At 45.8% G+C, this 21871-nt stretch overlaps 1 protein-coding gene across 2 annotated transcripts in view; it reads right to left on the bottom strand.

Annotated features, from left to right (window-relative positions):
* LOC146857051 (histamine N-methyltransferase A-like) overlaps window positions 1-21871 on the bottom strand; it is a 130529-nt gene that overhangs the window by 65735 nt on the left and 42923 nt on the right. For both annotated transcript variants that reach the window (XM_085647550.1, XM_085647549.1), the window contains one exon: window positions 19128-19235. In XM_085647550.1, the coding sequence (XP_085503676.1) occupies window positions 19128-19235 (108 nt within the window). The remainder of the gene's footprint in view (window positions 1-19127; window positions 19236-21871) is intronic.

The following is a 21871-nucleotide window of genomic DNA, read 5'->3' as shown; positions in this document are numbered from 1 at the left end:
AACAATGACAATAGAGAGGCTAGCACCAATACCCTGTGGGAGGCACTAAAAGCAACCATTAGAGGCAAATTAATCAGTATCAAGGCACGAATAAACAAGAAAGCAAATCTACAGTTGACTCAGCTAGAGGAGGATATAAAAAAGTCAGAACTCGAGCATATAAACAACAAACAAGACAACACAACACTTTACACCCTGACACAACCAAAATACGCATATAACAAAATCATAAGCGAGAGAGCGGGACTATGGTTTGACAAATGCAAGGCTCTCTACCTCTGCGAGTCTAATAGAGCAGCGAAACTGCTGGCATCATACCTGAAACACAAACGTAACCAGGTAGCGATCTCATCAATCACAGACCGACACAACAAAACATACACAAATCACAAGGAAATACTCAAGACATTCAAAGACTTCTACTCAGAGCTTTATAGGAGCCATAAGACACTCGACAAGGAGTTGTGCAAAAGATTTCTAGAAAGACTGAAACTCCCAAAACTAGACCAAGCTGACACAGCAAAACTAGGACAAGAAATCAACCGCACAGAGATAGAATTGGCAGTTAAATCACTTAAAAAAAACAAGGCCCCGGGCCCGGATGGCTTCGCAGCCGACTTCTACAAAGCCTTCCTACACCAGCTAACATCTACCTTGAAAAAGGTATTTAAACAAACAGCAACGTCAGGGGTTGTCCCACTGTCTATCAGAGGCAACAATAATAGTTATACCGAAAGAAGGTAAAGACCACCAACATGAGCTATAGACCCATATCACTTATCAATGTGGACTGTAAACTATATGCCAAAATCCTGGCGGCCAGACTGAACAAGTTCCTACCCAAAATAGTAAGTAACACCCAAGTCGGCTTCATGCGGAACCGACTGGCGAGCGACAACACACGGTTATTCTGTCATGTACTAGAGCAAGTTTCAGAGAGTTAGACGCCGGCAGTGGCCATAGCACTAGATGCGGAGAAGGCCTTTCATAAGGTGTCGTGGGCTTTCCTAGAACAATGCATGTACAGCTTTAACTTAGGAGATGACTTCGTCAGAATGACAATGGTCCTATACCAGACCCCCACGGCCCGCATCACGGTAAACGGTTCACTCTCTGACACGTTCAAGCTCAAACAAGGGACCAGACAAGGGTGCCCACTCTCACCGTCACTCTCCCTCCTGGCTCTTGAACCCCTAATTAGAAACATAGAACTAAATGAAAACATAAAGGGGATTAACTTTAAGGGAGTGACCATAAAACTGGCAGCCTACGCAGACAACATCCTGATAATGACAGAGCAGCTCAATGCATCAATAAAAGCGCTAATGTCCACGATAAAAGAATACTCAGAACTCTCAGGGTACAAGCTTAATAATGAAAAGTCTGAGTGCAAGCCATTAAATATTTACTGTTCTAGAGAAGTGCTGGGAGACTCAGGACTAGCCTGGCAGACAAACCACATAAAAAACTTAGGTATACTATTCGGCAGCGACCTAATAACCACAATACGGCACAATGAGAAACTTCTATTGATAAAGATAAAGAAACAACTAGAAGACTGGTCACCAAAATGTAGGACATGGTGGGGACGAATCGAAACATTAAAAATGATGATCACACCCCTGGTAAATTATCTATCGGGGATGCTCCCCATCTTCCTAACAGAGGACTTCCATCAAAAGATAGATAAAATGTGCACCAAATTTCTTTAGAGAGATAAGAAAGCGAGGATTAGTATAAAAAACTAAGATTACCAAAAATGCAAGGGGGTAAATCTAGCGGATTTCAAGCTCTTGCAACTCGCTTTGCTTGCTAAACAGGGCACACAGTGGGTAGACCAGACACCGGAATATACACCGGTGTGGTTCCAGGTTAAAAAGGCCATTCTGAACAACCTGAACCCACTAGCCCTACTAACAACAAACACATACCCACACGCGAACAACCCTATACTGAGAAATACCAAAATAGCACTTTTAAAACTTGACAAAAAAATGGAGGTCAGTATCAAAGGTTCAAAATCAGAAGCATTATGTTGGAATAAAAATTTCAAATACAAGGGGAAAACCCTTAGATTTGACACATGGATAGAGAAGGGCATCTCGTACCCGCAACAACTAGAAAGGAAAGCGACACCAATCACATTCTCTGAACTGAAGACAACCCACCAACTAGAAGACCTAGATCTGTACAGTTTTCTAAAGATAAAGACAGCCATAACATAATCAAAAATTACAGACACCACGCCCTCGATCTTCCAATACGTCGCAAACATAAATAAACTTGGCCACCAAGCATCGAAACTATACAAAACACTATGACCCCTCAAGTCCAAACTCACCAATAAAACAAAGGGATACTGGGACACACTTATATAACCCCCGCTAAATGAACAGAAGTGGGAAAAGATGTGGGCCTCAGCCACCCAAAATAAAATCACCCCAGTTCTTGCCCAAACCAAACTATGGCTGTTACACAAAACATTCTGGACCCCAGCCCGTCTACACACACTAGGCCTCAGGGATAGCCCACTCTGCTGGAACTGCAACATGGGGAGGGGGGAGCTGGAACACCTGGTCTTCCAATGCCCAACGCTCAAGATCTATTGGGATAAGGTGATGGATTTTACAGACAATGTTTTTAAGTGCAAGATTACAAGGAACTTTGCCTCACTCACCACAGCGTTCATTCGAACAGACCTCCCCACAGAGGGAGAGAGAGAACTTTTGGACCTACTTCTGACAGCAGCGATCAAACTGGTGCTAACGAACTGGAAAGATTCCTCAAAAACATCCTACAAGAGCTGGCTCAACTAGGTCATCCACCTTAGGGGAGCAGATAACCTGGCAATGCAATACTCCCCGTGGAAGGCGACATCCAGAGGCCTATGGGGAGCTCCGGACAAGGCGCTAGTCCCTTATGAGCCACCATAAGAAACAGCTCCGATCAAGAGTCATGTCAAGAACTAGAACAAAACGACGACCTGCCCAGGAGAGTATATACAGTTGTCCTTCTGTCCAATCCTCCTCCTCGACTTATTCCAATCTGTCTTATACATTCCCAGGGCTCGCATTTGCGAGGTAAATTTTAAGAGGTCGAGCTATTTTTAGGTCCTACTCGCCCTTTCTGGCGAGTAGGAAAACATACTAACTTTTGTCCTCCGTCTTTGAAAACGGAGCAAATGTGACAAGATAACAAGATTTAAAGGCCTTTTTATTGCTCACAAAGCAAATGAGCAATAAAAATGCCTTTAAATCTTGCTTTTCTTGTCACTTTTGCTCCGCTTTCAGAGACGGAGGTCAAGTAGGTCACTGTTAGGGCGAGGAGATTTTTCAAGGTACTAGTCCTGCAGGACTAGTATCATTTTTTAGATTTTTCGAGCCCTGATTCCCACTTTAAGACCTTTCTTTTCTTCATAAGAAAATAGCCAGCAATGGGGGATTCGACAAAAAGCTACTTGTATGCTAACTTCTATACCTTGTAGCCCAAAGGCGGCGAACCTGATAGACAAATGTTTGTATGTTTATAAAAAACCTATAAAAATAAAATTAAAAAAAAAAAGAAAAAAAAGAAAATACATCAAAACCTTTTTTCCTAAAAAATATTTCACTGCCCAAAATATACACTGTACTAGATTGAAACAAAACTCAATGGAAATTTAAATAGGTCACTTTTATTATAAAAGACCACCCTTTTTAGGTCTCGCCTGGAGTTAGCAGTGCGCATGCGCCGTCCTCGCCATGCAAGGGCCTTTTGGAGTCAATACAGTTTCGGAAGGGACTTGAAGCCCCGCCCCTATTTTCAATTGGTACGCATCATCGTTTAGGTTAAATGCTGGCGCGTGATTGGAAATCTGGCTTCTTGGTTACTGCCTCGTCCACTTTTAGGACGGCCCCTGTGGACAGGCCGACGCCATCTTTGTTTGGAGTGACGTAGGAGAGGTGTGCTGGTAGCGGAAAGGCTGTCTCCTCATTGGGAATACTACCAGCTCCTCCCTCCCCTTGCCCTCATTCAAAAACAAACTCCCCAGAGTTGTGCCCTTCATTCATGTGCAGCCGCGCCGCGCTTATAAGCTTCATTGCTCCGACTGCGGTACTAACTGCAGGCTATGATTCCTCGTGGTTCAGACGCCTTCATTTCTGGGTCGCTGGAGCCAGGGCATACCGGTAAAGTTTGCTTTATTCATTTACAAAGTACGTGTTTGGACTCAGCAAAAAAACAACAAAATATGTAATTCCAGATGGCAGTGGCTGCCCAACTTGTAGGTTGGCCTTTTATTTACCAGTGTGAGTTGATGAAAATCTCAAACCCATGTCCTCCACCCTCCTCCTCTGGCTCTCCCCTCTCCCATGATATAAGCAGTGATTCAACATGTTATTGTTTAAGCTGCAAAAACTATGGGGAGATTCTGCCCAGAGAGTAGACAGCGTTACCAGCGCCACCCTCACAGGAAACACCCCATCCAGGGTAGTATTACCAGGGACAACAAGTGGAGTGACGTGCCTTTGGGGCGAAAACGTCATCGAGCTGACTACGATGTCTCTGGCCAGCAGGGACGGGCGGTGCAGTCAGTTACAGCCTCTGGGTAGCTGAGCTGGCCCGACCCTCCAAATTATTGTGCCATTATGTTTTTTCTTTAGTTGTACATAGCGCAACCTCGACCGGAAGATATTGGAGAGCTTTGCATGGACACAAATTTTGTTTTTGAGGCACTGGGATTTTCAGAAATTTGCCCATGGTAACTAGGTGTTGAGTTCAATTTGAGGGCAGGCCGCCTCAGTCCCGCTTGTTTTAATGTGCCTTGTTTCTGTCTGGTAATAGCTGAGCCCAGAGGAGGAAAATGTATGTTGCAACATCGACCACGGCCCCTCCCACATGCAAACTGGTCCGCCATCGCAAGATTCAACATGTTATTGTTTAAGCTGCAACAGCTGCTGCCAGTTCAAGTGTCTGGGTCGGTGACCTGTCCCTCTGGGCGCATTCTTCGCCTCGGCCCCTGCCCTGAAAGAAAGCTTTCTCCGGAGGCCTCTGGGCATGTCTGCTGCTGCGTTCACTTAAGTCTGTGGCTCCCACTGCCCCAGCAGTATTTTCGCCTTTACCTTCAAGAATAGCTGAAGGGCGTTTCATTTCTCTGGCGCGGCTTGGTTTATTACAATGTTTATTTTACTTCCCAAGTAAGTAAACGGACAGACTATACCAATAATTAATTGTTTTTTTTTCTATGTACGTAAGATAAACGCATATCCATTTACATTTTGTAGTCAATATTTCATTAGAGAGTTATTTAAGGGGTACGCGCATTTTTCTTTTTTACATGTAGAGCATTACTCTGTTCCTTCTCCTGCCCTAGCATTCCCATTGTTTATAAAACATGGAATTGATGCTCAGGGTGATAAAATGACTTGCCAAGTATCACACGTTTTAGCCAAGTTGGAAAGCCAAATTTAACACTATAGCGCATAACACTTGATCGCCAAATCTCAGGTCCTTCCACACATGTTCACCATATGGAAGAAAATATTGATTTCATTTTTTTTACCAGTCTTATTTTTCATTTTTTTGTGTGATAAAGACTCGATCCCACCCCCACCCCTTCAAAAAAATTGAAAATAGCCTATGGGCTTGTTTATACATAGAGGGATGGCTCAGTAAGTTGAACTTTAGCTGATAAACAAGGTGTGCAAACACGACAAGACCGGATCCGTATTCATTCCTTCCAAACTAGATAAAACTGAGTGATTTTACATTTGCTATGTACCACCTGTGATTTGAAAACGCTTAGAAACTGCAGGAACGCTTTAAGAAGCGCTATAGAAAAAGGCAAATTATTATATTATATCTGTTCAATTTATATTGCCGGCTATAATCTTATTTCGCTCTCAGTCACTTTTTATTGAAAAGTTTCTCCAGTTTTGTTCTTTTACGGCAGATTGCTGTTGATGTTTACTAAGGAAGAGCCCAGGAGCAGCTTTACCACCGTCCCATAGTCCTTTACGCCCTGAGGGGGGTCGTGTGCGAGTGGACACCCCCCATCCTGGGTCAGGGGGAGATGCTAATCCCCAAGGCAGGCATTCCTTCTTGTGATGTACACCCACGTGACAGCCCTGCGAAATGAAGTATTGCTCCTCTGGTGTGCTAGCAATTATTATCTATGGCGGGCTAGAAAGTTGATTTCCGGATAAATCTATTAATCAACTTTCTTTGCACTTCAAAATGAAAAAACAACTGGTAATGAGATGCACAAAACGCTAAATGGAATGGACGATCCATTTCTATCTGTGTCTAAAATGTGGCCAAATCGTAAATGCATCGAATGACATACAACTTCTCTCCGCTCAATGACATCTGTTCCTCCCCAAGTTAAAGTTTTACTTTTGTTAATGTCCAAGCCATTTTTTTTAGGTCCCGCCTGGAGTTGTAACGTGGTGCTCTCGGCACCTAGGGCCAGAAGGAGGGACGCGGCACAGATGGGTTAGAGGGAGCTAGATAGAGCGGGGGTCCCAGAAGGGTGGGCAGGGAGAGACCCTGTCAGAGGAGCCCAAGTGAAAAAGCCACCACCAACACAAACTGCCAACACAACTACATCCATATGCCTCATACTACTCTCATCCACACTCACAAACCTTCTAGCACACACTGCTCTTCTCCGCAACACTCTCCATCCTTCTGCCTAACACTGCTCTTATACTAATCACTCGCAGTCCTTCTGCATCACACTACTCTTCTCCTCCTCCTTCCCCCACAATCTCCCTCACACTACTCTTCTACACCAATCTTACTTCCTTATGCCTAATACTAAGCAAATATTCTTACCTTGCTGCTACTTGGCACTACTCTTCTACTTCTCACACTCCTTTCATATCCCTCCTACTACTCTTCTACTCCTCTCTCCTTCCTTATGTCTCCTACTGCTCTCCACACTTTCCTTCCTTCAAAATCACGCTAATCTCCTCCATGCCTTCTTCCTTCTCCCTCATACTACTCTCCCCACTCCCCTTTCTTCTGCCTCATGCTACTCTCCACCTCACTATACTTCATTAACCCTCATCTATTCTTCTACTCACTCTCCGTCCCAAATCTTAAACAATGCTCTTCTCCTTCTAACGCTATGCGTTAAACTACTACACACATAACAATTACAATTCAACCAACATAAAGGCACTACATATCACATACAAACACTCAATAAGACATAGCTAAACTACAATACCATTAGCAAAGCAAACAGCTTTAACTTAAACAAAGGCGAGACCTAGTGCATTTCCAATGCTTATTAATTCAGCTGACATCAACGATTGAAGTGGGGGAAACATATGCAACAAATCCAGACGTTTTGATCTGTTTTCTGGAATAAAGTAAACGGTCTTTAAATTCAAGCATGCTTGAGATGTGAGAAGAGACATGTTCTTGGAGCAAAATACACTAGAATTTAATGGAAAATCTGGAGTAATTGAAAGATCATCAATTTGAATTGTCCTACAATCAAAGAGACCCATTTACCTTGTTGTGACGAGCACTATTTCCAACAACCCCACAGTTCTCATTTCCTGTTCTTCAGAAAAGGAACTTAGGGTCCTGGCTCGATATCTGGAAAAAGAACTCATGTTGGTCTGCAGAACCTGTGATCTTGCCTCTGCTCTAGGATCGCTTGTCATATTTATTAAAGCCATAGCTTGACTGCCTAATGATAGAGATGGATATCCTAAATCATTTTAAACAGGAACACAATTATCACCTAAAAGAGGCTCATGAGAAACAAGAACGGATTTCTTTTTCTCCTAATGTACCAGTGGGGTATGAATTTGAGAGAATTTTTCTCCTCCATTTTTGGAAAAGTAGGTATTTTCCATAAGCTAGACAAGGATCTAATATGAGCTGCTTTACAATGTGCCCCCTTAAGTTTTTCAGACCTTTCAGAGGCAAAAGATGCTTTATAAAAATATTGCGATTTCTCAGATTCTTTATAGTCTTATTTTTCCTTTTATCTTTATTTCAGTAGTTCCTAAGAGCCTGTACTGCAAGCTGCATTGGGTGCTACCTCTGCTGCTCCATTGGCCACACTTTGAGAACACACCAACGACAGCAGGCCAACCTTCAACTAAAATGCACCCTCCCCACACTCTGTCAAGTATAGACCGCTGCCTGGCTCTGGCTACCCACAACCTTGACCCCCCCCCACATCCCCAAACAAAACACAAGGGAGGCCTCACACTACTCGGATGGTCTGTGCAAGCCCCAAGGAAAGGCTCACTACCTTCACTGCTGGTGGCCACAACTTGTAGAGAGGAGGGGCAACAACAGGGCCAAGAGAACATGGAAGAACAGTGGAATGCTCTGGACAAGGAGAGGGTCGGAAGCCAAGCCCAAAGATAGAAGCAAATGGACACATAGCAGACATACAAGCTTTTGTGGCCCAGGGCAGTGGCGATATAATGCATTGTGAGCACGCTCAGCCATTTCCGCAGTCCTTTATGCTCCCAGTAGATTTGAGCTACTAAATTTCTTAATGTTTTATAGTAATCATATCAGGCACATTTACATAAGTAGTCACCCCAAGCAAGATTGTCAGCTGTAATTGCCTCAGTGCATCTGTCATGGCTGCTAGCTGAAGTGTAAAAAAGGCTTTATTAATCTGCAGTGCCTCTACTCAGGCAATACCCAAGAGTAACTGCAATGCTCCTTGCACCAAGGTAATAAAATTAGTAATTGGTCTCCCCAACGCTGCAGAATGTATCCCTTGCATGACGGCTTAAAATATATTTTGTGAATGAAAACTATTTTTTTTCCAAACATCAGTATCTGAAAACATATTCGAAGAATACACATATTTTAATCTCTAATACATATGCTTCAATATTTGTATGCATATATTAATTAAAGCCAGCAAAAAGATTTTCATTTAATATACTGGACTGCACAGATGAGAGCTACTAACAGTTAGCTGTGTAGCTACCAGTAGCTCACAAACTACTCATTGGAGTAGATTGATTTAGATGTACCATGATCAGAGAGCCTTTGAGTGAGCTCAGAAGGAAGTTATTTTGTACTATAAGCAGTATTGTTCGGAGCAATGAGTGTTCCATTTGGAGTATTGAACACCTACATTTACCTGATGGGTTGGGGTGGTCTAAGGGCGGAGACCTGCACTAATGGTAACACCAAAACATCATAACCATCCAATACTCGTTTGGTTGACACAACTGAACAGACGCAGTTTTTAACGATCTAGCTATGGTCGACTCCGTTTTTATTTGGTAGCCTATCTTGATTCTTTTGCCAGATATTTCTGCACATGAGGCTCATCCACATGCATCTGGAATTCTATTACAGGACCGGAGGCTTCGTATTATGCTTCTCTTTCTTATTTATTGCTACTCACAGCAGCCAATGAATACTTTTCTTATGCAAAAAAAACTACATTTCCCATGATGCATGCACCACATCACTTCCTGCAGAGCCCCATAAGAGCCAGTAATACCGGAACCAGTCCTCTTTCTTTGCTGCTCACGCAGACAGTTAAGTTGAGCTCCCGATTTTGAAATAATTAATGTTTGATTTAACGTTTGATGCGTTATTTGCTGGCAGCGGCGCTTGTGTTATATTGTGTAACGGCTTGGCTAACGCCGCTTTGCATTTAAGCTATACTGCCCGACTTTGCGGGGCGGGATGGATTTCGCGTCCTTGGCGCTACGGAGCTCCCGCTGGGAGCGGGGACAGTTTCAGGGCTTAGCGGAGGTCCCTGTATACGGCGATCGATGCGTGGGTGCATCGCGCCGATTTCTGACATTTTTGCAAGCGCGTCTTGCATATTACATAGCAGTGCGTTGAGCGCTTCCTGAATGCACAGCACGGTACCGCCCCGCCTTCGGTGGGTGTAATTAAATTATGAGCATAGCGCAAAGGCTCCCCTAATAAGTCGGTGCGCTGGGAGCCAGTCACTTTTGCTTTTGTTTCGGTTTCCACGTGCGTAGCCCAATTGGGCTATTTTGGTAGGATTTGGGCTACGCACGTCGTAACTGCCCGTTTTCTGTCGTTTTTCTTTCGTTTTTGGCCATTCCAGGCTGAGCCCCATTCAGAGAGCATCCATTACGCCTGGCTGGCTGCAAAAACGACCTGGCCTGGAGGGAGCACACCTCCTTGGACTTTTTCTTGCTCTTTTTGGCTCCACTACGCCCTGTGGGCTGTAATAATTGAGAGACAGCTTTGGCTGAGGAGCTAGGTACCGGTGCTGTGGTGCTGTGGGTTGGCTCCTCCCCCTGTTACTCCTCCTTACTATTGCCTTATGAGCAAGTACGTCTATAAATTTGGTTCCACCATGGAAAATTGGGTGCACTATGAGGAGGATGACACCTTATACGAGGAGGAAGTAGGTACACCTTCAATCGAGGAAAATATTGTTGAGGCCCTGGACGCTTCCGTGCAGGAGTCAGTCAAAAAGGCCCTGGAGAAGGCAGTTCCGGGAACTGTGCAGCAGGCATTGGCGACTGCATTGAAGCCTATTACTAGGCAATTGGAGAGGTTTGCGAAGCATCATGGCTTCACTTCCCCAGCTGAAGCTCCGACAGAAGAGCCACGGCCTACGTCATGGCCTCATTCTGCCTCTTACTCGTCACTTCCGCGTCCTGAGACGGAGAGAGAGAAGGTTCAGGAAACCGACTCGGAACCTAGTTCCACCTCATCAGACACCCCGGAGGATTCCCCTCCCAAGAAGAAATCTAGGAAGGCTAAGAATGTGGAGACTCCACAGACAGCCCCTACGCCTTTCACCTTCAACCCCTCGGATATTGTTCACCCTAGGTCCTCTGATTAGTTGCCCGCCCCGGAGGTGGCAGCGTACCTACATGAGCAACTGCGCAAAAGCTTTGACAAGGAAGTGCGCAACAGGCTGCGGTCTGAATGTCCCCGACCGGATCTTTCGGACAAGTGGCGGAAACGCCAGAAATTGACCCCAGTCTACTTACTTTCCTTAAAAAGTTCACCAAGGACCCCAAGAAGGGTATAGATCGCGCCTGGCGAGGGTGCCAGGACTAGCTTCTTGATGTGGTCGGTCCCCTGGCCAAGATATTGGAGATGGCTCTAGAGGCGCAGGAGTCGGGAACCGCTATTGATTCCCATGTATTAGCGGGCTGGACCCAGCAGGCAATCTGCCTATTAGGTAATGCCAACTGCGCAATCTCCACGGAGCGCAGGAAGGCCATCCTGATGCACATGGACTCTAACCTTACGGAGTTGGCGATGGCAGAGCCTGGTCCCTTGGTGGACGGAAACCCCTTTCGGCGACCGCTTCGTCAAAGATGTGGCGAAATACGTGGGCACCTTCACGACCCTGGACAAGGCTCAAGCAGGAATCAAACGTGTATTCCAAGCTTGGGTTTTCAACAGGGCTGGACGAGGCCGGGGACGCTCGTTTGGCCGTCAATTTTCCCAAGGTCCTCAGCGAGGAGACTTCGGACGCGGCAGGGGAGAGTGGGACTCCACCCGTGGTGGCACCTTCTACCCCACCAGGCAACGCTTCAACAATCGGGGAGGATTCCAGAATACCGAGTCTTCAGGTGAGCGCTCCAGACTTGTTAATTCTTCCATTGGGGGGACGTATTCAGCAGTTTTATCACAATTGGTTTCAGACTCCTTGTCAGGTTCATCGGCCCAGACAGCTTTCTTTTTCCCAACTAGAGTGCGATTTCATAGATTCAGAAATAGCAGGATTGCTGCAGAAACACGCGATAGCACCTTGCGACGAGGGCCCTCGCGGTTTCTGCAGCAATATTTTTCTGGTGCAGAAGAAAGGCGGTGGTTACAGGTTGGTACTCAATTTGAAGGATTTCAACCACTATATGACTTACAAGCACTTCAAGATGGAGGGCATCCATCTGCTGGAAGACCTATTGAAGCAGGGGGACTGGTTGGTCCGTCTGGACCTGAAGGACGCCTATTTGTCCGTTCCCATATATCGTCCCCATCGCAGATTCCTTCAATTTCAATGGCGGAACCGGTGGTACGAATATTTGGTCCTTCCTTTCGGACTTTCCTCAGCACCGTGGTGCTTCACCAAGGTTCTTAAACCTGTCGTATCCTACCTCAGGGAACAAGAGGTTTGCATGATTGTCTACCTAGACGACATGCTCATCATGGCGCAGTCTAAGGCGTTGGCGGTTCAGCACTTGCGCATGACCATTCGTATCTTGCAGAACCTGAGGTTTGTGATCTACGAAACAAAATTGGTTCTGTGCCCCACGCAGACGATAGATTTTCTGGGGTTTGTCATAAACTCTCAGAAGGCCCAGCTCAGTCTTCCAAATTCCAAGCGTCGGGATATCAAGAAAGAGCTTTGCTCCTTCCTGACCAAACAAATGGTTTCTCTCAGGGGGATTGCCCGGATAGTGGGACTTCTTGCGTCGTCCATTCAAGCAATATTTCCGGGACCCCTACACTACAGGGCCCTTCAACGACTCAAAATTCAGCACTTGCAGAAGGGCCATTCATACACGGACGTAGTCCCTCTTTCCCAAAGGTGAGGGAGGAGATGCAGTGGTGGTTGGCCCACGTCGAGGCGTGGAACGGCAGAGCGATTTTCGGCTCTCTACCGGAGGGGGTCATAGAATCCGACGCCAGCCGTTGGGGTTGGGGAGCGCGCTGCGGAAATATTTCCATAGGGGGACGTTGGTTCCTAGAAGAGTTAAATCTTCACATAAATTGTCTAGAACTCCTCGCAGGATAATTTGCGATCCGGACACTATCTCCCAGGCAGGTCTCATGTTGCATCCTTCTTCGGATGGACAACATATCGGCGGTGCGGTACATCAACAAACTGGGGGGCACGAGGTCCTCAATGTTGGTGGAGATAGCGAAGGCCTTTTGGCACTATTGCCTGAGTCATCAGATTTCAGTCATAGCAAAATACATTCCGCGTCAGTCCAATGTGGTGGCGGATTGGAACTCACGCCACCTCAGGGACTACAGCGACTGGCAACTCCTCCCACGGGTGGTCCGGTGGTTGCAGGAGATATGGGGGTTTTGCGAGATCGACCTGTTTGCCTCCAGGCTGAAAGGTAAATGACGAAGTTTTTCAGCTGGCGGCCGGACCCATTGGCGCTGGCGAAGGATGCCTTTGCGCAGGAGTGGACTCAGAAGTTGAATTATGCGTTTCCACCCTTCATTCTCATTCCTCGCGTGTTCACTCAGGTGATGCGCCAGAAAGCAGAAGTGATATTAGTGACTCCCTTGTGGAAGTCGCAGCCTTGGTTCCTGTTGTTGCTGGAGGCGAGTTGCGACTTCCCCAGGAGGATCCCATGGTCCTCGACTATGCTCCAGGGCCCTCATGGAGAGAAGCACCCGATGGTTCTATCGGGGCATCTGTCTCTGATGGCCCAGAGACTTTCAGGCAGTGTTGGCAAATGCCAGGATTTTCAGAACAAGCTTCAGGCTTTATCAACCAAGCTTGGACCCCCTCTACCAGGAAGCGATATTCTTCAGCCTGGGGATGCTGGGTTCGTTGGTGCATGGGACAGCATGTGGATCCCGTGGGGGCAGGATTACCCTTTATTGGAAACTTCCTGTCCGAAAAAGCATCGGAAGGTTTAGCGTATCGCTCTGTTAATAATTTCCGTTCCGCCATATCGGCAGGCCACTCTCAGATCGAGGGCAAACCTGTCGGAATGCATGTTTTAATATGAAAACTGCTAAAGGGTATCAGAGTGGCTAATCCGCCCAAACCAAAGTATTCTTCCTTGTGGGATGTCTCGCTGGTTCTGTCACTGTTTAACAGATGGCCCGACAACCATATGTTGTCCAGGAAACAATTGTCGGCCAAACTGGCCATGTTGCTCTGCCTAGCGGCTTGTAGACGTTCCTCGGATGTTAAAGCTCTTGATATTACAGGTAGAGTATTTACTCCGGAGGGAGTTTCGTTTAATATTACGTCTAGAACTAAAACCATGTCACGCAGTGTGGATTATCATGCTTTTCCCGACAATGCTAAACTTTGTGTGGTCCAATGCCTTAAGGCTTATGAAGAATGTACCAGGCCTACCAGGCCTGATGGTGTGGTACAATTGTTGATTGCTTTGCAAAAACCGTACAAACCTGTGACTGCGGCTACTATAGCCAGATGGCTAAAAAATGTTATGCAGGAAGCGGGTGTAGATACTCAGGTCTTTGGTGCACATTCTGTTCGAGGCGCTATGGCCTCTAAGACCTTCATGTTGGGTTCTACTGTACAGGATATCATGCATTCTGCAGATTGGTCATCTGAGTCAACGTTTAAACAGTTTTATTATAAACCGGTGGGTGACATATCCTCTGTTGTTTTTAATCAGCGTTAAACTAGCATAATACGAAGCCTCTGGTCCTGTAATAGAATAAAAAATTAGCTAGCATTCGCGCCAAGAATTTTCAATTCTATTAAGGACACGGAGGCGAAGATTATCCCACCCGGTTAAATTACAGTATTGTAATTATTGCCCAACCGTTTTGCATATATACTCTGATTATACAGAAGTTACGGGCTGTTCTATTTCTGTTTTTTCAGGATCCGAAAAGAAGATGGATTAGTCGTAATCCTGCTTGAAGTTGACATTCTTTCCAGCTGGTCTGGTTTCTTCCACGTTGGAAGCTGTTGTTGAACTTTGTTATAATTATTGGACTTATTGTTTGGAGCAAAGAACGATGACTGGTTCCGGTATTACTGGCTCTTATGGGGCTCTGCAGGAAGTGATGTGGTGCATGCATCATGGGAAATGTAGTTTGTTTTGCATAAGAAAAGTTTTCATTGGCTGCTGTGAGTAGCAATAAATAAGAAAGAGAAGCATAATCCTCGCCTCCGTGTCCGTGCTAGCTAATTTTTGATTGAAAACAACTCTGTTCATTAGCCATTAACAGTGGGGCATGCAAAGTTATAGATTAATAATAGAAAAATGCAAGATGCATGAGGGCATGCCACAGGATAACCTAAACTTTAAGGTTTCAGCTAAAACAATAAACTTTAGCTGAATGATTGCTTCCACTCTTGGGTAATGGCAGACACTCCCACTCAGTTCTCAGCCATGCATTAATAACGTTGTGGACTATGGAGCTATGACCTTCAAAGATGTTAATCACTGTCCATCTACCTTATTGATTTCTCAGAAGTAAAGCCCAGTACCACACCTTTGAAAAACACTTTGTTGATACCAAGTTGGTCACCATAATCAAAAGCAAGCATTGGTAAAGCCAATAGGACTGACAGGCTGCCAGTGTTTTGACTTAGTCAAATCTTGTTCTCTTATGTCTTGATTTTTTGGGGGGGATTTATTTTTGACAGAGTTTTATATAGCATGAACTTGACCCAAATCGTGTATCCGAGTGCTTTACATAGCACCGGTTGCATTACATGAGGACACATTCATTTTTTTTTCTAGGAATGGGGAGCTTAAGTGATTTGGCCAGAATCACAGGATATTCAGCATCGTTGCTGAGACACGAACCCAGTTCCCAAGATTTGAGGTCGACCATCCTAGCCGTTAGGCCAACTCCTCTTCTGCGAACATTGTTGTTGGGGAAGCTGCTAGGCTGCCATCAATCTAAAAATATGTTTAAAAAGCATAGCAGTACCAGACACTAAAACAGAAGTAGTTTGTATGTGAAGGTGTTACCTAAGAAAGGGTAGAATTCCATCACTCACAGTGAAGTGCCATCTAACATATGCTGTATTGTGTGGAAGAAAATGTTTAGGACACATTAAAATAACTTATGCATTTGTAAAGAGCACGTTCACCCAAGGGTATCTTGGAGCTGAATAACAAATGTTTATTGTTACCCAACTCAATGGTACTCCATTGACCAACCTCAGAAGGATTAAAGGCTCAGTGGACCCACTGGGATTTGAACCTGTGACCATGAGGTAGAAAAATTGGCCCCTACAAAGGGCGCATTAGTCCACTGAGCCACGAGACCCAGCTTACATTAATATTAACAGACCAACAGATGAAAAGAGCTGGCTCCAACCCTTAAACGTAAGTATATTATACACACAATTTGAGTATAATCAAAAGATTTGGCTAATTTCAGACTGAAAAAAACTGTATTAAGCTCCCTGGCCTCTATTACCATGCTTCGGTAAACATTAGATAAACTTTAATCTGACTCACTAGGTCCCGGCTGTCGGAGAGTAGGATCTGCTTCACATGTTTACCCCCACTTTTTGCTGGTGTTTCACTGTTTTTCAACTTTAGTCTGGCTGGGACCCTGCTATTCAGGGCCCCAGCCTAGCTGCTTCCTCTCTAAAATGATTCCATGTACTTAAGGTACATAACAGATTGGATCTGAGGTGCCCTTGTAAGCCCCTAGTATATAGTATACTATATACCCAGGGCATAGGTACCCCAGAGGCCTACCAGGGGCTGAAACATGTATTATGCCACCCCTGGCAAGCCACCCAAAATGACACCACAGGTCTGCTACTGCAGCCTGGGTAAGGTGGTGCATGCACCCCTTACTGTGATATAGGTTACCTACATCACTATATATACACACAAATATAAACCTATAAGCCCCTCTGCAGCGTTCGGAGACCCTCCTCTGATGCTCTTTGTAGTGCAGCCTGACTATATACTCTTAAGTGCATGATAACCAAACGGTAAATGCTAACTTTGGACTGGCTGCACAGAAACATGTTGTGTTTGGTATCAAACACCTTGGAATCATACCTCCACACACAGTAACTGGTGTGGGAGTATGATCCCACCCTTCTAGAGGGAGAGACATGACAGCAAAGGTATACCCAGTAGAAACTTAATAGAGCCCTGGCATCACAAAATGGATGCTGCAGCCACAGACACGGGTCTGGCCTCCTGTTGCTGACCGAAACTCCGGCAGGGGAGGCCTGGACAATAGTTTTCCTGTCACAGGGAGGTGTAACCACCTCCCAGACAAGCTTATGTGTATCTGGGCTGGGTGGGAGCACTCTCTGAGTGCTTTGAAGTCCTGCACTGGGGGCACATTTGGTGTCCCTGTGCATAGTCCAGCTCAAACCGGTTCAGGGGCTTCCAGCCCCTGCTCTGGCACGAAAATGGACAAAGGAAATGGGTGTAGCCACCCCTCTTTCCAAACCCTCCCATAGGTGGGGGGCCCCCAGGGTATGTCCAACCCCCTACCTTAGTATAAGTATGGCACCCCAGTCCTTAGGACTTTAGATTACCCTGGACGAAACTCTGAAGCCGAATCCTGGACCTTTGACGCTCTGCTCAAGACCAGAGGACTGAAGAAATCTCCCCTGATTGCTTGGCAGGCACCAACAAAGCAATTTGCCGATCTGCATTATCAAAGCTCCCACCGGACTCCGAAGTATTTGCAGCCCAGTAAGAGGATTTCCAGACATCTCAGAGGCAAACCCGAGTCCCCAGCAAAGCAGAGACCCGCAGCCCTTGTGAGTAGCGTGAAACCGGAACTCCTGGTCACCATGCATTTCTGCAAATGCATTGACTTCTCGACATCTCTTGAAGTCGTGCTTGGGCTGACTTGTAGCCCCCACCTCGAGCGCTAAATCCATTGAAGATTTTCGGCCTGGTCATTCCGAGTGACCTGTGAGCCGCCAATTTGTGTTTCGTTTCGAGGTCCCTTCGCGATCCCTGGTCCGTTGACTGGTGGATCCCTGAGGGGGTAACTTTGCATTTCCTTGGGCTTCCCTGGTTGGTCCAGATGTGTCCTGACTCCCAACCAAGTGGTGAGTCCCACAGACCTTGCTGGTCTGCACCGAAGCATCTTTCTTGTTTCTGTGTGCCATGGCTTGTAGTGTTCAATCCGGGCACCGACGCTGCAGCACTCGACATCCTTCGTGGGACGGCTCAAATCCAGCTCCTGGTCATCCTCGATTCCTCCTGGACCTCGTGGCTGAAGAGTCAAGCTTCACCTCTTTCACCTGAAATCCCCCGACATCGGTGGGCATCTGCTCATTGCCTTCCTGGTCACTGGCTAGTGACCCAGACTCTGTCCCCTCTGCTTTCAGGTTCTTCTCATCTTCGATCCAGGGTTCGATCTCTTCGGACACTTCACATCTTCACGGCAGCAGCACTTCTTCTCCAGCTCACATTGAAATCGACGACGCGACCCAACACCAAAAGACACCTATGCACCCGTCTTCCCTGGGTGAGGTAACACAAGTACTGTGGTGCTCCCGAGGGTGCTAGCCCTAACAATTCCTAAGTCCAAAAGGGTTTGGTCCCTAATCTTTAAAAATCTAACTGCGACTTTCCCCATAGAAGCTAACGGGAGCTCGCGGCTGTGTTCACACACTGCACACGGCCACTGTGGGTCCACTGTGTCACTACCTTGGGTGGTTCCTTGGGGTCCCAGCGATTCTACAGGCTCTAGGCCTTGTGTCTAGTTAAGTCGTGGTTCTTATACCACTATTTTAGTATATGGCTTGGCTCACCCCTAGGGCCTGACGTGTATTTGTGCTATTTTACAGTGATTATTGAAGTGTAACTTATGTGTTTTGACCTCTAGTCTCATAAAGAGACTAGGAGGGTGTGTTCAGTAATAAATACATATATTTTATATATTTACCTGGTGTAGATATCTTTCATTTAGTGACTCAAGAGATTATAGGCTGGTAAAACAAGCTGCTGTACATTTCTTCAAGACTTAGCCTGAAGGCTGCTCTCCATAGCTACCACTAGGATAGCTTTCAATAAAGGTTGTCTTTAACCTATAACCAATAAGGGGCTGTTTGGACTGATACAGGTTGCCCACTATAACTAGTGGACAGCATATATCAGGCCAACTTCTCACACAGGCTCTATGTCAAATGTCTTCTTCCTCATGCAATTTTCCATCACCAGTGTGGTCTCCCGATTAAAATGACTTTAGTTAGGCTTCTCATTAGAACATTGTTTTGTTCAACCTCCCCCATCTTTCTTTTGTTCCATTTTCTTATTGTTTTTAATATCTCACATGTGTGCACTATGAAACAATTGTATGTAATATTCCACATTTGTATCATTTGGGTGTCATATTTTGCTCATCGATAACGTTTCTTTAAACTTGAAAAAAGAAAACTGTTTGGCAGAAAAATAGTTCAGTTACATCCATGATGTAAATCATGTCACTTCCATTTAGCAACTGAATGTCAGCATGTATTATGAAGACAGTACCTTTGTATTTTAGGATTTGCTCGGAACTTGGTTCAACCACATCGTTGTTAATTGTGACTCCTGGATACTTAGACTGTATGTGTGATAACATCTGTAGGTCGATTTCACCTAAAAAGAGAATGAAACATCAACCATAAGGAGGAAATAGAATAATTTAGTAGCATTTCCAAATAAGAACATCCAAATTATTCAAATGCTGTTAATATTTTGTATTTACATTATATTATTTTACTAAGTATTTTCACTACAACATTACAAGGCTCGCTGATCACCTTAGGTAAATGGTAAGAATAATATGTAATACTCTGCGACGGTCTGCATAAAATGATCATCGGCGAGCAATGAGACAGCAAAGGTGCCCAAGAACCGACTGGAAAAAGGAGTATACACCCTATGCACTTCTTCTGCAGTAAAAGCCTTAACTTGGGTTCAACAGGCCCTTCAACCCTGGGCCCCCATAACACTGCACCTGTTGCTCTAAAAATAGCCACGCCCCTGTTAGAATGAACCATAAGTGATAAATATGTTATTACAAAGGATTGGATGATTTACACTGAAACATTTTGTGCCTCATTATGAGCGCCCTGACCCCGATGGGGTCAGTAATGGAGAATTTGATGCATGCACCACTTTCAGAGCAGGGTTCATCAGTTCAATAATGTCTCCAATTTACCATCTTCTTTAGGGTTAAACTCACTCAAGAAACCTTCTATTGAAGGACTGACATGGGGGCGTTAGGCTCACATACAGGAGAAGGCTTGAAAATGTAGACGATGTTTCTTATTACCTTCTATCTGCACAAACATATTGCATCTTCCCTCCACGGACACCCTCCACTCCTCTTCTCTTTTCTGAGCATCAGAGTGGAGAGGAGAAACCTTGATTAACAGTAGCTCTTGATGCGCGTTAGCCTGTGACGTAACAGACACCTAGCCCTACTAGATATACTCAGGCAAATGTCCAACTTTAAATTAGCGGAATGAGGTTCTGATATTAAATGACTGAACAGTACTGCAGAGAGACCGAATTGTTAGGTGGATGTGGGGAACGGTGGGTGATTGGTACTTTCGACTTGTTAACCAGAAAATAATCAAATACTTCCTGTAACTTGATGGTGCAAAATCTAAAGGCTTTGGCCTCACACAACACATGTATCCTACAGGATACATAGATCCATGGACTCCAGCTTTATACAGAAGTGGGAACTCCCAGGAGCTACTGACCTTACACACTCCGGCATTACACAGCAGATCTACCACTCAGGAGATGAAGAATTTACTGCATGAAGTGTCCTGTAAAAGAGCTCCCCCACGGGTTACACTGACCTTACAGATGTTTGATCTAGATACTAATACTCTCCCTGAAGTCCACACAGATCCTACATATGATAGATTTCAAACAGCAAAACAATAGCTCAGGTGTCGCAAAGCATGCAGGTTGCAGCTTCACACAGCGGATGTATCCTTTAAATGATCCCAAAATATATGTAAAGCATTGGCAAAGCCAACAGGTCACATCTTTGGGACCTATTGGCTTTACCAACTGTTTTAGCCATGAAGCGCTGTATTCCCAATGATGTGCACCATGGGTAAAGAAATTATTTTAAAAAAAGCTTTTGATGCAGATGGCTGCATCAATTTGTAGGTGCGCTTGCCTTACAAAAGGACACCGCAGCTGTTTTTGGTAACTAAAAAGAAAACAAACCACACAAAAGGGTTCTATTTTTAATGTGGGGGAGCAACATGGGGGCACAGATGAGGGGTGCAAGCAGCACAGGTGCATAGCTGGAGTTTTTTTAAGTAGTTGGGAGGAAGCAACATGGGGGCGTAAGCAACACGGTGAGGGGCAAGTGAGGAGCAGAAGATTCTTGAGGGCAGGGGTTGTTGGAATCAACATGAGACGGCAGGTAAGCGGATCCAATGTGGAGGGCATTGGTGGGACATCAAACGGGTGAAAGGCAGCAATGTGGAGCCACTGGGAGAAAGCGTACAGGCAAAACAGTAACACTTGAGAGTTGGGGAGTAGGACACTTGCGAGAGAGACTAACAAAGTGTGCAGCAGGGAGGAGAGAAGCACATGAGAGAGAAAGGGGAAAAAGACATGCACTCTCCTAAAACATAAGGAAAGAAAGGAAAGCTCACAGAGCTAATGAATAAGAAGCAAGCACAATAGAGTGACAATGGATGGGGCGGAGCTTGCCAGGCCCAAAGATGGCCGCTTCTTGAGCTAGCTCCGCACACCGCTGACACAATTTAACAGGAATTTGCTACCCGGGTGAGAAGTACTCTTGCCTGTTGAACTGGACGAGCGTAGCCCTTCGCCTGGTGCCCCCATCGATGAAGGAATTGGTGACAAAGCTACAGCACATCCGCAGCTACGGACTCCGATGATGCCATTCCCGGCACCTGCCTGAGACGCGGCCGGGGCTGAGTGTGCCTCCTGCGGGGCCGCGCAGGCACCAGTGCCTGGCTTCTTGTGTGGTGAGAGGTGTCCGGCTCTCTAAGCGGCCCGGCTGGCCTGGCGGTGGATGCGGTGAGTGCCGGAGCCTCCGCGTCATCTGGTGAATGAAGGGTGGAGCTCCGTGTTGATTACTGCTCCTGATTCTTGTAACCCCCCCGAGGTGCGCTAGACCTCTGATCCTGAAGCCTGCACTGGGCAGGTAGTCTCGATCTGTGGTGGGCTATCGAGTCCCTGCTGGAGTGCCCCGTCGCTCCTGCGCCTCCTGAATCCCTCCACAGAAGAAT

The sequence above is a fragment of the Triturus cristatus genome, chromosome 3_2, assembly GCF_964204655.1.
Source record: "Triturus cristatus chromosome 3_2, aTriCri1.1, whole genome shotgun sequence".
NCBI classification, from domain to species: Eukaryota; Metazoa; Chordata; class Amphibia; order Caudata; family Salamandridae; genus Triturus; species Triturus cristatus.
This window is presented reverse-complemented; position numbering and strand designations above follow the sequence as displayed.